At 36.4% G+C, this 17,507-nt stretch overlaps 1 protein-coding gene across 2 annotated transcripts in view; it reads right to left on the bottom strand.

Annotated features, from left to right (window-relative positions):
• Dync2h1 (dynein cytoplasmic 2 heavy chain 1) overlaps positions 1-17,507 on the bottom strand; it is a 273,560-nt gene that overhangs the window by 110,348 nt on the left and 145,705 nt on the right. For both annotated transcript variants that reach the window (XM_008829984.3, XM_008829990.3), the window contains 4 exons: positions 14,345-14,434; positions 8,349-8,414; positions 6,121-6,171; positions 5,275-5,352 (listed from right to left, as the gene is read on the bottom strand). In XM_008829984.3, the coding sequence (XP_008828206.1) occupies positions 5,275-5,352; positions 6,121-6,171; positions 8,349-8,414; positions 14,345-14,434 (285 nt within the window). The remainder of the gene's footprint in view (positions 1-5,274; positions 5,353-6,120; positions 6,172-8,348; positions 8,415-14,344; positions 14,435-17,507) is intronic.

The following is a 17,507-nucleotide window of genomic DNA, read 5'->3' as shown; positions in this document are numbered from 1 at the left end:
TTTTTGCCCTCCGCCCTCCTAGGTCGACTAGTTCCAGGGTACTATGAGCATCTCTCAAAATGTCCTGTAACTGTGGTGAGTCAAATGTCACCTTGATCAAGGAGGCCATGGAGACCCCACCAGATGGACTTGAACCAGTGTCCAGTCTACAAAGAGAAGGGTCAACACAGAGAAACATTTCCTCCATGCTTCCAAACAAAGCCAGCCATGATTGAGCAGGACCTTTGACTTATCCAGGGTACTATGAGCATCTCTCAAAATGTCCTGTAACTGTGGTGAGTCAAATGTCACCTTGATCAAGGAGGCCATGGAGACCCCACCAGATGGACTTGAACCAGTGTCCAGTCTACAAAGAGAAGGGTCAACACAGAGAAACATTTCCTCCATGCTTCCAAACAAAGCCAGCCATGATTGAGCAGGACCTTTGACTTATCTTCACATAGATGGAACTGGTTAAAGAATGGAGCCAGGGGCTCCTCCCAAGCCCATGTTACCCCTGAGGAAGAGATCCTTAAAAAACCTTAAGTGTAAAAACAAATTGGTTTATCTGGGCCAATTGTAGGTCTTCAACACCCAAAAGGAAAGTATAACCAAAGATTAATGGGGTCAATATAATTATTTAAGAGTCCATGTGTATAGCTAAATGCCATGTAACAAGAAACAATGCCAGAGAGGTGATACCTTCCTTTGAGTTACTGGCCAGGGTCGGCCAAGAGACTCCCAGACAGTAACCCAACATAGAACTGGGAAAATGAACAGAAGACCCCAAACTCATCTAAAGGAATATTGGCAACTGATTGCTGCTAGATGAGGAAAAGCTGATCTTCCTAAAACAAGGAACTCTGATAGGTTGACTAGATTCAGTAGATGGACAAGAACTGGGGAATGTCTGGGGGGCCCAACAACACAGTGAACAGTAACAGGGATGACAGAGTATATGGGCTCTAGTGTGTGGGGGGGTGCTATGGTAAGGTGCCATTTGGGATGTGGGTAATAGATAAATAAGATTGTTTGGGATGTTCTGTATGATACACACACAAAAAAAATCAACAAATTTTAAAAAAAGACATATTTGAGGAGGAAGCATAAAAATTTACTTCATATTAATTAGTAGAGGTGATAAATATTACCATTGAAATCTACGTGATGTTTTTATATCTATACTCAGGTGCCAAGGTGCCGAGTGTAACCGATGGTGACTAGTAATAATCAGATACATAGAGATTAAAGACACATGTGCAAACATCTAAGTGTTAGTAGCATTAAAAATTTAGGAAACAGCACATTTTAAAATGAAATGGAGATCTTCTTTAAAGGTTAAAAAGTCATTCAATTTTATGTCTTACAGGGTTTATACTGAGTTCAATATTGCATAGCTGTATTAACTGTGAACCTAAAACTTTACAGCCACTTTGAAAGATGTATCCTTGCTCTGGAAATTGTTACTGAATATATGAAAGCTGCAATGAAATGCATGACTCTTCCAATCATGTGGTTATTAAATAAAAAATAATAATAATAAATAATTTTTAAAAATTAAAAAAAAGTAAGGTGGGATTCCCTGCTGGCCAGTAGAGGTTGAGCCATTTTGTTCCCACCGGCTCTCCTTGGGTCTTGGCCCTGTCCCGCCAAGGCCACTTGAGAGTGTCTGACTCGCTGGGGTGAGTTGCCCAACTCTCACCATTCCCACACCCCTAGTTTGGGAGCATCTCTAGTCCCTCCCACCTCCAGGGCTCAGGTCCTCCCTGCTGGATATTAGGGGATGACCCATTCTGTTCCCATTTGCTCTGCCTTGGCCCAGTCCTGCTGAGGCTGACAGAGAGCACCTGACTAACCAGGGCTCCTTCACCCTCCTGGAGAGCTCCTGACTACCCTGCCTGGATTCATCCAGTCCCTGCAATATAAAAATCAAAAGAACCAATACAAACCTTTCGACAATAACTTTAAATATTAATAGCTTTAACTGCCCAGTCAAAAGACACACGCTAGATGAAAGGATTAAAAAACAAACCCCATCTTTTTCTGTCTTCAAGAAACTCATCTCACCTTCATGGATAGACACTTCCTTAAAGTGAAAGGATAGAAAAAATATTCCAAGCAAATGGCCCTAAGAAATAAGCAGCATGGCAATTCTATATCTGACAAAATAGACTTCAAATAAAGTTAATCAGCAGACATAAAGAAGGTCACGCCATTCTGATCAAGGGAACAACTGACCAAGAAGATATTACAATCATGAACTATATGTACCAAACTCTAGTGTACCCAATTTCATAAAAATAGTGCCTACATTAAAAAATCAGAAAGAGCCCAAATAAATGACTAAACAGTACAACTCAAGATTCTGAAAAGGTAGGAACAAACCAACCCTAAACCCAGTAGAGGAGAAGAAATAACAAAAATCAGAACAGAAATTAATGAAATAAAAACAAATAAAATAGAATGAGTCTAAGAGCTGGTTCTTTGAAAAGATAAAAATAAAAAAAGAAAGAAAAACTCTTAGTCCAGTTAACCAAAAAGAAAAAGAAAAAAAGAAAAAGAAAAAGAAAAAGAAAATTCAAATCAACAAAGAAAAGAGACGAAAGGGGAAACATCATTAACACACACCAAAAAGATCCAGGACATCGTAAGGGAATATTTAAAAATCTTACACTCTATTAAATTGGAAAACCTAAAAGAAATCAATTTCTAAATTCATGGAAACCACCAAGAAGAGATCAATAGTTTAAACAAACCCATAACAAGTAAGGAAATCCAAACAGTAATACAAAGCTTCCTGACTAAAAAGAGCCCAGAACCAGATGGATTCACAGCAGAATTTTACCAGACATTTAAAGATCTACAATCAGTACTACTTAAATTATTCAAAAAAATAGAAACGGAGGAAGAACTCCCAAACTCCTTCTATGATGCCAGGATTACTCTAATACCAAAACCATGCAAAGACACAATAAAAATAGGACACTATAGGCATTTACCTTTAATGAACATAGATGTAAAAATTCTGAACAAAATACTCACAAATTGAATAGAGGCAAACATCAAAAAATTATACATGATCAAGTGTTCCAGAGATGCAGAGATGGTTAATATATGTAAGTCAATAAATGTAATAAATCATATAAATGGACTTAAAGGCAAAAAAAATACATGATCATATCAATAGAAACAAGAAAAGTCCTAGAGGGAACTCGATTGGATAGAAGACCATACCATAAGATAATTAAAGCTCTATACAACAAACCCACAATCAACATGATCCTAAATGGATATAAACATTAACATTCCCATCAAAATCAGGAACCAGACATGGCTGGCTGCTATTCACACTCATTTTCAATATAGTGCTTGAGACTTTAGAGCAATAAGAGAAGGAAACTAAAGGGGTACTGACTGGAAAAAAGAAGTCAAATTATCCGATTTGCAAATGATATGGTATTACATATAAGAGATCCCAAAAATTCCACCAAAAATCTTCTAGAAATGATCGATACTTTCACCACAGTGGCAGGTTACAAAAGCAATCTACAAAAACCAGTAGCCTTTCTATATACCAATAAAAAGCAATCAGATAAAGAGCTCACAGAAACATTCCCATTCAAAATAGCAACAAAAAAAATCTAGCAATAAATCTAACCAAAGACATTAAAGACCTATTCAATGAAAACTTTAAATCTTTGAAGAAAGAGATTGAGGAAGACACAAGAAGATGGAAAGATCTCCCATGCCCAATAATTGGTAAATCAATGTAAGTGAAAATGACCATCCTACCAAAAGCAATTTACAGTTTCAGTGAAATCCCAATCAATATCCCTGTGAAATTCTTCAGAGAAATAGAAAAGTCCACCCTAAAATTCATATGGAAATACAAAAGACCCTGGATAGCCAAAGCAATCCTGAGTACAAAGAACAGTGGGAAGGGGTCAACATACCAGATCTCAGTCTATATCACAGAGCCATACTCATGAAAACAACATGGTATTGGCACAAAAACAGACTTGTAGATCAATGGAACAAAAGTGAAGGCCCAAACATGAGTGCACACAATTACAACCACCTGATATTTTTAAAAGGTGCGAAGAATACACACTGGGGGAAAGACATCTTTAGCAAACGGTGCTGGCAAAACTGCATCTCCAGATGTGGAAAAATGAAATTAGACTCTTATCTACCATCCTGAACAAAAGTCTACTCAAAATGGATCAAAGACCTCAATGTGAAGCCTGAAACTCTGAAACTGTCAGAAGAAAACTTAGGCACTACCTTATAAGATACAAATGCACTAAAGGAATTCCTAATTGGACATCAGTCACTCAGGAATTAAGGTCCAATTGACAAAAGGGATGTCATTAAACTAAAAGGCTTCTGTACATCAGAGAAAACAATCAATCAAGTGAAGAGGAAGCCTGTGGAGTAGGAGAAAACCTTCATCAGCCATTCATAGAACAGAGGATGAACATCCAGAATACACAAAGGACTCAAACAAAGAAGCAAGAAAACAAATGACCCAACTAAAAGATGGGCCATGGATCTCAAGAGTGTTCTCAAAAGAAGAAATAAAGATGGCTAAGTTTTGAAAGTGCTCAACAGCCTTAGAAGTTAGGGAAATGCAAATCAAAACCATAAATATACATACTCATATACATATATGAGTGCATGTGTATACTTGAAGAGTATATAACAAAACCACAGCGCCAGGCAGGAGAAACGTCCCTTTGAGTTGTTAGTAAGGGTAGACCATGAGACTCCCAAAATAACATAAGCTATTGACATCACCCTTGACTGTCTCCCCAGAACGTGGAAGGTAAGACCCTATTACTGAAGACAGGACACCCTTGGATACAGGACTTGCAGCAGTGGAGCTGGAACCGACCTGGAAGTCTCCCTGAAGACTAGCGCTCATACTTGCTACTAGCTGCCAAGGGAGGAAACCAGTCAATGGTTACACTTAGCTGTGAAGCCTAATAAACAACCATGACTGGCCCAGAAAACTTGCTATTGGTGTACAGTGGCATTTTTTTTTTTATTGGAGGTAAACAACAATTCTAATTGGAATTAAGGGTCACTCAATGGGAGGGAACTCATGTACTAGGCTGTAAACACAAAAATAATAAATATTTTCTAAACATAAATAAAACATAAAAAATAAGGCGGAAAGCAATGGATTGAGTAACTTGATGTTGAGCTCTGGTCCCCACATGAACCCACACACATGTGCACAGACATGCAGTACATGTACAGAGACATTAAAAAAATAATTTTAAAAAGAAATACCTTCAGCGTTGCCATAGCCCAGCTTCTTTCCTGATCTATCCAAGATGGAAGCTGATCACGTATTCTTTGTTGAGAGTCCTTCAATAAAAGCAATTATTTTCTTTTGCATATTTGGTAAAATTCAAAATATTAAAAAATAGCTGTGGAAAAGCTATTTTAAAAGCACAAATTAAAAAACCAAACATTGTATATGTTACTTCTTTGTAGTTAACTAGTCACCATGGCAAAACTCTATGTAATATGGGTAGAGAGGCCCATTCAGACAAATGCATTTATCTTCACTGTGTTTAAGCTTCCATGAAACAAGAAAAAAAAATTAAATATCTTTAGAAACTCATAAGATTACATTATTTTTAGTTATATCTTATATTTCAGACACAATCTAAATTGTGCTACATTTTCAGCATAGTGGTTTAAAGAATATTGTCCGTTATTTAGTCAAGTAGAAAATTATTATAGAAAAGTTACACGTTTCAATATAGTCTTTTAAAGGTTTGAAAAGTAATTTTTAAAACTTAAGACATATGTAAGAAAATTTTCCTAGAGTACTAGGTTTGATTTTCTTAAAGAATATAACACTTTCCTTGGAACAAAACAAACACTCCAAGAAAATGAGCAACATTAATTTCTAAGTAGTTCATGCTATTCACTAAAGAATGCATGTTTTCCAAAGTGTAGAAATATATTAAGTCCATTTTATAGAAAGGCAGCACAGGTCAGGACATATTCCTCTAACGAAAGTATAATTTCAATAGTAGTTTTAAATTCCTATGAAACAAGCTGTATTTCATAAAGCCAAAGACCAGAGTTTTTAATCCCCAGAAGTGAAGTAACATTTCAACTTACAGCTTTCCGCAACATGTCTCCAACAACCACACCTGTGAATGTGTCCCATTCCTATTGGATAGAAACATGAGGGGCACAATGTGGAACTTGGATACAGAATTAACTCACTTTTCCTCTAAGATAGCTCACAACGCAACTTCCTAAGAACATAAGGAAAATCCTCCTTTCCCATCACATCTCCCTGCTTCTTCCATACAGTACAGTATGGTATGATTCAGTACAGGATGCATGCCGGATCCAATATCTAAACATTCAAATGTTCTTTCAGTGGGATTCCTCACTAATACACGAGCAGTAAAGTTCCCCAAGTTTAGTGTCCGTGCTTGGTAAAATTAAGAAAGGTACTTCCAATAACTTATGGGTATTGCTAACTTTGTATGAGAAAAATGGTCCCATTTCCCAAAGGTAATCCATTTATACCCCAGGAAAGTAAAACAAAGAATATGAGATCTGAAACCATACTAACCATGGTTTAAAAAATATGAAAAGGAAAGACATCAAAATTAATACAAAGAGCCAAGTTACTAATCTCGGGAGAATCTACATTAATGAGCCAGAGTAAGTGGATTACAGAAAAGGGAAGAGCACAAGCAGACCTGTGTGGTCTGTGTTTCTATTTGAATGACATGACTCCAGAAGATAATTAAAATCCAACCAAGCAGGGCTAGACACCAAGTCAAAATTGTACCAGCTTCACACCATTGCTGCTGAATTCTTACTTTATCATACTTACATAAAAAATACTGGTCACACACAAAGACTATGTAACTGAGAGATGTCCAGTTTTAAGTGACACATCTATAGTGGAATCTTGACACTTGAGGTGCATGGAACACATAGGGAGGAGACAGAATACTAATACATTCCTCAACTCTCACCAATGAGGTTTTCTCATGCAACAGAGTGCAACACACACAGAAGGTCACAACTGGCCAAGGTGTAGCAAATAAGAGACCGCAGAGTGCGTGTCCCTGGATAGGACTCCTATGTGAAACCTCATCCATCCATGGCTCAGGGACCATTGGGGAAGAGGGGGCAGAAAGATTATAAAAGCAAGGCTGGGTGCATGAACGTAAGGAAACAGACTTTCAGGCCTCTGGGACCTTGCTTATATGAATTTACATCAATGGTGTCAGCATGCGCAATATTCATGCTGACTCAACCCAGCATGGAACTGGGGGAATGGGCAGCAGGCCCCAACCTTAGCTGAGAAACTACTGGCAACTGATTGCTGCTGGGTGAGGGAGAGTTGCTCTTAAGGGAGAGACTCTAGGTAGGCTGACAAGATTCCAGTGGATGAACTTGCATCAAGGTACATCTCAGTATAAAAGTTTGACCAGATAGAACTTAACATATATGACAGAATGTATGAGATAAAGGGGGGGCAGGATATTGGGGGCTGCAGATGGGGGAGGGAGTCTAAATATGATTAATACTTTTTGTATGAAATGCACAAAAACTCAACAAAAATATTCATTTAAAAAGTACTACTTTCAGCCCGGCATGGTTGCGCACGCCTTTAATCCCAGCACTTGGGAGGCAGAGGCAGGCGGATCTTTGTGAGTTCGAGGCCAGCCTGGGCCAGCTGGGGCTACAAGGAGACCCTGTCTAAATAAATAAATAAATAAATAAATAAATAAATAAATAAATATTTTTAAAAGTACTACTTTCAATTTTTTTTCTTAAATAAGCACACCAGAGATGGATGAGTTAGGTGTCGTTCACGTAAGGTTCAAGTGAGTATCAAATGTATTATATGACAGGCCAGATAAAACATGTTGGACAAAGAAGACAGCACAATCCTATGGGTTCCAAGAAGCTCCTCCTAGCTGTCTCCCTCTTGCTTTCTTGCCTACTCTGACACGTAAACAGATGCAATTTGATGTGGTTGCAGGCCCATACTGTCTCACTTTTCCCTTTTCAGTTCCACTGCACAGGACAGGCATTCAGGAAGCCGACTCTTCTGGTATGCTCAGTAAATGGGCCTTGTTCGCCGAAACCTGAATTCATGGAGAATTACATAGATTCCTTTCCTTCCACCATTCTGGAATACTGAGTACACCAACAGGGAAAGAGCACTGAAAACAGTATCTCAGGACCGACTGCTGATTTGGTAAAGATGAACACATTTTTACACAAATTATAGCCTACAGTAATTTCTAATGTAAGTAGAAACCCATCTGCTTTTCCCAAGTAGCTCCAGCATTTTCTTCCTTCAATTTACTTACATTTTCTTGAAAAAGTTCAGGATGCATGCCTCGAACAAAATGCAGAGCAAACATCAACTGGTCAGCCTGCAAAGAGGAACAGGCATTACTTTGCCTTTTCTTGATTTGTCTACATTTTGGATGGTAACAATCTGTATTGTCTACCCAGTATCTTTTTTCCTCAGTAATAACAAATGACTTTAGGCTTTACCCACATAGAACAGACCAAGTGCTCAACAGATGTCTCTTGATTAAGATAATAACATAAACACATTGATTAACCAAAGAGTGAATGTATTACTTTGAAGATTTTATCATTTAATTATATAGCTCTTTCTTTATAACAAATATAAACACACATAGTATCACTATAGTTTTATCTGGTCATTACTTCCATTGCACTGTAGAAGAATAATGCAGTCTCATCATGTAAGGGAAGAGAAGGAAACTTTCTCCATTCCCTTCACACTACCCACTGGAGTCTGTGAGTTAATGCTAATAATCACTAAGAAAAACAAAACTCCAAAATGTGAAACACCAGCAGGAAATGTGTGGTCATAAATGAGGGGCCTATCCTTATCCTCACTTTCTGGTCACAGGGAGCATTCTGCCCTTAAGGATGAACATGAAATTACAGTGCCATCGATCGCGCCATCATCCACAGAGCCTCATCCAAGGCAGCCACCTGTCCTAACATGGCCAACCACAACCTTCATCCATCATCTTCAAAGGTGAAAGAGGGCAAAGAAAACCTCGGTGCCTTCACTCTGGCTGTCTAGTAAGGAATCTCTTAACCACAGTATTTAACAATGACATTACAAGGAAGAACAATGATTCAGGAATAAAGAGAGAAGCCCAAGGGGACACTATTTCCAATTAAACTGAACTAAGATTACAAATGAATGAGCCAAGCATAAAATTTTTTCTGATTATTTGGGTTTTTTTTTAAAAAATGCTATCACTATTCAAAATTGAACAAATATTTTGGCATCATTAAAAATCTTTCATCTACTTTGCTTATCAGAACAGAAATCTTAATCATTTTACTTCCACGTCAATTCATCTCAATATACTTGGGTTCTGTTAGAAAACAAACTCTGAACTGATTACCAATGTAATTCAATGGCTGAAGGAAGGAAAACAATGGTAGGACACTAGGTGATTCGAGTCAGCCACGTCCCCATTCAATTACATCACAACACCCTCAATGATAACTGGAGGAAAATACTGGATTAGGACTCATATGGTGTGAGCAAATCCTAAAGTCACAGAACAGAGCAGTGAGATCAAGCTGGCATTTCTACAACACTATCTCACCTGTGTACTACTGGCAAGATATTTAAGCATCGAGCAGAATGCATTTGAACTCCAATGTCAATACTCTTTCAATCTGAGTAGTTAGTTCTAAGTCTCTTAACCACCTGCTCCAAATAACACAACAATCCTATTGTCGACATTAAATAGTAAAATATGTAGCATTATCAGAATGTGGCAGGTGGTCATAGCTACCTGATATAATAGTAAACTGATGCTACCTCTGTATGATGTTGGAAAGGACATATACGTCAAAACTGTTATACAAACCTCTGATTCTCAAGAAAACAGAATATAAATGCTTCACTCACTCTTTCTGTTCCACGGTGCTCGCTGCTTTCAGATGCAGTCAGTGAAAAGCACACAGTACATGCTACGTGAAGAAAAGTCCTGCTTTCATGTCAAAGAAGTTGAAATAGCATAGAACTGGAGCCCTTGTCTTTGGGCCTGAAGCTAAGTCATACCTTTTAATGGGCAAGTCTGCACAGTCACTGTAATTTGAGGAAAAGGCAGCAGGGATACATAGATAAACACTGACATTCCCAAATCATCTAAATTATCAAGACCCAATTGAAGTAGACACAGAGTATAAAATTTCTACACACTCATCTAGAGAACAACTATATTTAAAAGGGAATGTATGAAAATTATTAGTATAATAAATATAATCATGACATTTTAGATAACAGTTTAAAAAATGTAGCCACCTAATTTTATTCAATGAGCAAATTCATTAGGAAAGGAGAGCAAGGTGTGTTACACAGGAAATATGAAAGGAGTTTGCATGAAAAGCTTTCTTTTTCTAATCTACCATTCTTTCTGTAGCATCTCAGATCTCTCTGAGACAGTAATTCCTCCATGAAGAAGAGGAACAGAAAGAAGATCCCTGCAGTCTTCCACCGGAGCCCTCTTTTCTCCATCTGCTCAACATGTTTGGAAATAAACATCCAAACACAGCTTCCGTTATTTCACACCTACTATAAAAGACAGACTGAAGTAAACAAGCAAAAAGAAAATACACTTACACATAGTTTTATAATATTACAGTATGTTTGGGGGTCCAAATTCATAACTTACATTTGTCATAAATATGTAACTGAAATAAAAAAAATATTTGATCTCTTGAAGAAAACTGAATGGCATAGTTAATAATCTAAACTGAAATAGCTAGACAGCTTTCTCCACTCGGTTTATTCATTTAAAAGTCTACAATACATGCTACAAAACAAATCAATCATTTCTGTTCCAGGTCAACTTGCATTCAGTTCAATGTGACCTGCATACTAATAATCCTAGTCTGTCTCTATGTCAAGAGTCCACTGTGTCCACATGACTGTCACCAACATGACAAGAAAGCAACCTGAATGACACTGACAGGCAAATGAATGTGATGCTGACTGCTAAAAACCCAAAACAGCCTTCACCACAATATGAAATTGCTTCCATCCTCCATAAGGCTATAGTGCTGAATCTTGAGAAGTACATCACACTGCTCTATGACTAATGTGCTCTCGAAATTCTTATCCATTACTTAATGCTACAAAATGCTGAATTCATGTTGCATGGGTCTTGTGTTGCTCAAACAGAAATTAATTTTACAAAACAGACATTTTCATATTAATTAAAAACATGTCTTGAGAATTGAAGGCCATAGAGACTTTTCTATGATTTTCTCCAACTGTTGTTCAGAATAGAAAAGAACTACTTTTGATATGCAATAAAAACATCAATGAAGCATTGAAATATTAATGAAAGTGACCGTTCACCCTCCCTCCTACATAACAAAAAGCTGCCTTTGTACAACTGAAAAGTATTTTTAAAAGGTAAAGTAAGAGCAAAGAAGCAAGGCTCAGTGTACTCCACCGACAGATTAAAGATGGTGCAAATACTGATCCTTCCCTAAGTACATAATAAAATGTTACTACTCAATAAAGAACACGTTGCATTATTAAAAATAAGAACAGATAAACTGAAACACAGATATAAAGGTTAAAAGCGAGCAAGGAACTAATAAAGGCTAATAATCTGTAGAATGAGTAAGATGGAGTTTCTATTATCTACAGTTATAACAATTTTTAAGAATAATATTTATAATAGATTCCCTTTCCAAAGAGATTTTGGAGCAGCTTAACATAACTCAGATCTACTGCATTCTCATAAATCATGCATATTTTACTGTAGAGGTCTTTCTTGAAAGAAAAGAAAAGAAAAGAAAAGAAAAGAAAAGAGAAAAGGAGAAAAGATCATTTGATAGATCTCTACTGATGTTGATTAAAAAGCTTCATAGTTGAAGATATGCACTAGGGCTCTGGGAAGACACGTCCAAAGGTTCTGAGCACCTACTACTCTTGCAGAGGTATCAAGTTCTGTTTCCAGCATCCACATAGCAGTTCACAACCACCACAACTCCAGATGCAGGGGGATCTGAAGCTGCTGGCCTCTGCAAGCACATACATTACCATGTACATGCCCACACACACATAATTTAAAACTTATAGAAACAAAAACATAGTCACCAGAAAAAAATGAACTACATTTTAAAACTACTCATGCAAATTTAGTGGTCAAGGAACAGAAATAAAAATATAATTAAGTTCAATGACCAAAAATAAAATATAGAAACAATAATTGCAATAAAGTAGACATTGTATATAAGGCGAAGGTGTACTCTTTAAAATACTAAGAAAATAGATAGATACAACAAGGTAAGAAGGAAGGTTAAAGTAAACTTTAAAATCAATAAAGAGAAGATATATAAAACACTTAGGCTAACATTCATAAGCCAGCACTTGGAAAGTTAAGATTTGTAATATCACAAGTCAATAAGCGTGCAAAGAAGGTATCTTCAACTATTTGTGGGTCATAGTGTCAAGTGGTTCAAAATCAAATAAGCAAGTTTCAGGAGGTGATCAGCTATATTCCACTACATTTAGAGAGTATGGTCCTTGACAAGAAATTACACTTCCACCCAGAACACTGCAGAATCGATATCTGTAAACACACAAAGGGGAGTGTACTGTTCAAGGTGTTCACTGCAGTCCTTCATGGAAGCCAAAACTGTGTAAGAGACCTAATACCCACTAACAGAGTGACCCGTAGAGTAGTATTCAGACTGAGGATCCTTAACCTGAAAATATGCTCCCCAGTCTAAAACATTTTCAGTCCTGACATAACTCCACAGGGCTGAATTCCACACCTGACTTCATGTGGTAATTCAGAATCAAAATGCAAATACACTAACTATACTGTATACAAATCATTTTGAGACAGTAATTTGTAAATATGAAACATAAGTGAATTTCATACTTAATTGGGTACCAACTCAAAAATATTTCATCATGTGTATGTGAATATTCCAAAATCAAGAAATTTCAAATTTGAAATATGAAAGATTGCATCTATAAAGCATTTTGGGTAAGGGTAGCCAAACTGTGTAACTACATTATGGAATACCACAGAACTACTAAAAATAATGAAGCTCACTGCACTCCTGGAGAGATCCTTAAGACTAACTGCAACAAAGGGGGAGCAGAGCACATGACAGCAAATGCTGAGCCATCATTTCTAAGTATTCGTGGACAAGAGAATGGGAAGAAGAATGGGAAGAGTTGTTAGTGGTTTTTCTACTGTAGTTCCGTATGAAATTTCAAATCTTCAGAAAGCATTTTAAAGTTTTGCTTATGTAATAAAAAACTGAGGTATTTCTGGGCACAATACGCCATACAAATGTCAAAGACATCCCAAGATCTGCAATGGACAGACATCTAGCACTGCGAAGGTCACCCTCCTCCCTCCATCTCCTGAACACACTGGTGGCAGCATAGCTTTGAGGTCATTTGTTTATACTTCCTACAAGTCAAGGCTGAAGTCCACAGGATAAGTTTTATAATCATAGGTAACAATAAGGCCTTTGAAAGAAAAATATAAATACATAGTTCCACATTTCAAAACAGGAATTCTGTAGAAATGCTCACCCGTAACCCTCCAAAGTGGGGACCAACTCTGGACAGAGTACTGAAACATACTTTGAAGCACTGACTCTATTTCAAAGTGTGGATTTATATTTTTCTTTCAAAGGTCTTGTTGTTAATCTATTGCCCATTTACCTGAACGTTCCTAAAAATAATATATCTATACAATTTTGTTCTTGTAATGCAGAAGCAGGCATTTGTTTGCCTTCTAATGCCAGGAATGGAAAACGATTTCATCACATAATCCAGGGAACACCGGACAATGTCTAGAGACATTTTTTGTTTATACAAATGGGGGAAAGAGAACGGAATGTTACTGTCATCATTTAGGAGAGGCCAGGGATGAAAAACACCCTAGCATACAAAGAGTGATCACTAGCTACAAAGAAGGATATGGTATGTGGCCCCAAACGGCACAAGAGTGAGGATGAGGAACCTTGGCTGGATCAGGAACTGTGTATTATCCCCAGTTAACCTCCTCTTTAGTAACTACTGGGCAGCTCAGCTAAGGCTGTGGGCCCAGTGTCCGCCTCTCTCCCTTCCTTGCTTGCCACGTCTCCCTCCTGCATTTGCTACGCTCTAAGAAATCCCAGTTACTAACCAACAGCATTCCAGGAAAAAAGTCTGAAAAGCCAATGTCAATAGCTTTCCAGTAGCTAAACCACTGTACAACTGTCAATGCTGTGGAATGATGGGGAAGAACATTTTGCATTTGAAAAATATGTTTCTTACCTTAAACAGACATCGGCATATGTATTCATAAACCATATGCTTTAATGAGTTGATAAGACACTGAATTCTCTGTTCTGTATTTTCAGAATCCTGCAGATTAGAATTTGAAAATCCATTAAGAAATTTATAAGTATTTAAGCATATTTAATAATTGAATTATTTTCATAAATTGATTCTCCAGACTCAAATCTAATTTTTGGATAAATCTCTTTAGCCATAAAAAAATAACTAAATAAGTATATTAAATTGTATACTAATGCAGTATTTTTAAATTATTTATTTTCTTAAATGTATACATAAAATTAAATCTTATGTTTTCTTGTCATTTTTGAGACAGGGTTTCCCTGTAGCCCCAGATGGCCTAGAACTCACTATGTTGACCAGGCTGGCCTTGATTTCACAGAGATCCACTCGTCTCCGCCCTCCCAAGTGCTGGGATTAAAGGTGTGCAACACCACATCTGACCCATATAGTTAACTCTTTTAATAAATGAATATTACAATCACTTTTCAATAGTAATAAATAATAAAATTTCCAATGGTCGGAGTTCAAATTCAGCATCCTACTTTGGCATCTACAGCATTAAAAATAGAATCTATTTCAATATGAGATAAGGCTAGCTAAGTCACTTGAATTTTAATTACCAATCCACTCTGGATTTTATCTATTTCCTACCTCAATATGAGAGCTTAAACAAGCAAGTGTGCCAGGCTGGATACAGACAATATTAACTTGAAAATGATATAATAAAATTCACATAAATCTTTAGTTTTCTTGACACAATAATTCTGTTGTATGTAATTGCCACGGTTTGGGAAAAAAAAGTTGACCTCTCACTTCAGGGATCATTTAAATAGTATCTATCTTACAAAGTTCTACTCTAATAATAATTAGAGTTGCTTGTAATTTTCTGTTCGTAACTAAGGAAAAAATCTTGGCTTTCTGGCCTCGCAAATCCTCCTTAGTGTGTCAGAAAAATATAGGTAGGATTACCAACAGAATGTATGAAACTGGCACAAAACATTAAGAACCTGTATTCAGGTGCATCAAACTGAGGCTTCTGGCCTTAACAGTAGCATGCTCTTATTATAAGAGCTAATCATTCAAGTGTCAGACAGCAAGTGCCCCTCCTTTTTTAGTTTAATAAGAAACAGCACACATGAAATTAAGAATTAGAGTCACTTCTAATCATGTAGCTATTAAAAATTTAAAAAATGATTAAAAAATTAATTAAATGAATTTTTCTGTATGAAACTGTTTATTTTAATAATGAAATGGAGATCTTTTTTAAAGGTTAAAACCTCATTTAATTTTATGTCTTAAAAGGTTTACACTGAATACAATATTGTATAACTGTATTAATTCAACTGTAAACCTAAAAATTTACAGCCAATTTTGAAAGAGATGCATCTTAGCTCTGGAAATTGTTATTGAATATGTCATTGCTGTTGTCATGAAATGCTTCTTCTAATTATGTGGTTATTAAATATATGATTAAAAAAAGAATTAGAGTCACAAAACACACCCTATTATAAAGCACTTAGACATCAGAGAGTTTTACTTCGCATTTATAAAATTATATTGCTCAATAAATTCAAATGTGCAGACAACTACACAAGTGCACACATGGGTCAAAGCAATTCTATGAACATGTTGCCTCATAGAACTACTGCTAAGGAGAAGTACCTGTGCTTATTGTTTTGCAAAATGCTTCCATAAGCACAGTATTATTAATAATCTGGCTTGATTAGATTTAACATATTTTTCAATGCTGACAAAATTTTGGGTCACAAATATTAACTATTCAACATTCCCTACCATATGGAATCTAGTATTTGTCTAAACAGAACTATATATGGTTGTGGGGTCTGAGCCCCAAAGTCAGGAAGGGAGGCTTGGGAGGCCAGCAGGCTGGAAAGCATTGTGTGAGGGGCCATAAGCAGATGCGATATACTTTATTCACTGGCACACAGGCTGTACACAGCAGTAGACACGTGCAGGCTAAGGCACACCACACCCTAGGCAAAATCAAAGACACTAAACAGTAGCACGTACCTCAGACTTCAAAGGCATAATTATATAAAACTCACACAAAAATGGTATTTTGCCAGAAATGGTTATATAGCAGATTACATCACTGCTTACCATGGAATCCCCAGATACAAGGTGCTAGCCATCTTTTAGGCTCACTTCAGATAGCCATATCCGCATCATATTGTCTAAAATGTAACTGGCCCTCAACAGCCTTCTGTACCTTCAACTGTATAGATGTTTATCTTCTTTACTATTACTGAGTAGACATATTGTTGCTAACAAAACCTATCCCAGAAGTACAAGCTCATCACTAGATAATCCTTTACTTCAAATTTGAATATATGAATAATATCAAACAATGTACGTACATGGAAGAGAGATGAGTAAAAATATCATCTTTATAATCAAATAAAGGATTTAGAAAACATTAATTGACGAAAATAGTAAGTAGTCAACACCAATGATGATAAGGATATTTTTCCTTATTTTCTGTTGGTACCCCAAGGAACAAGAAAAATGTCTGATATAGTAAGTCTGCTATAAATATGATGAAAAGAAAATTCTTTCCTCAGAAAAAGCAGGTAGAGGCTATAGAGATGGATCAATAGTTAAGAGTACTTGTTGCTCTTGCAGAGGACCTGGGTTTAATTCCCAGCACCCACATGGTGGCTAACATTCCCTAACTCCAGTTCCAGGGCATGTAATGCCCTTTTCTGACATCCACAGGCATCAGGCACACAAGTGGTGCAATTATATACATGAAGAAAAACACTCATACACATAAAGAAAAGTTAATTTCTAAAAAAAAAAAAAAGCAGAAATACATAAATCTACCTATTCTCAAATTTACTTAAAATTTTCTCTTCCAAAACTAATTTTTAAAAACATATTAGTGCTATATCAAGTGCAAAAACAATAAATAATAATTTTGATATTACTTTTATAGAATCATTTTAAATAAAGTAAAAAGGCAGAAAATAAAGTCAAAATAGTTATAACATTTTGTAAAATCTTAAGGTCCTTAATATATAAGAATTTCTCTGGACTCTTAAAAATATTAATAACATAAAAGAAAAAGAAAAGATATAAAAAATCTGGTAACCAAAGGAAAAAATACGAATGTTAAATA

This window comes from Nannospalax galili, unplaced genomic scaffold (assembly GCF_000622305.1).
Source record: "Nannospalax galili isolate Female #2095 unplaced genomic scaffold, S.galili_v1.0 scaffold1750, whole genome shotgun sequence".
Classification (NCBI taxonomy): domain Eukaryota; kingdom Metazoa; phylum Chordata; class Mammalia; order Rodentia; family Spalacidae; genus Nannospalax; species Nannospalax galili.
This window is presented reverse-complemented; position numbering and strand designations above follow the sequence as displayed.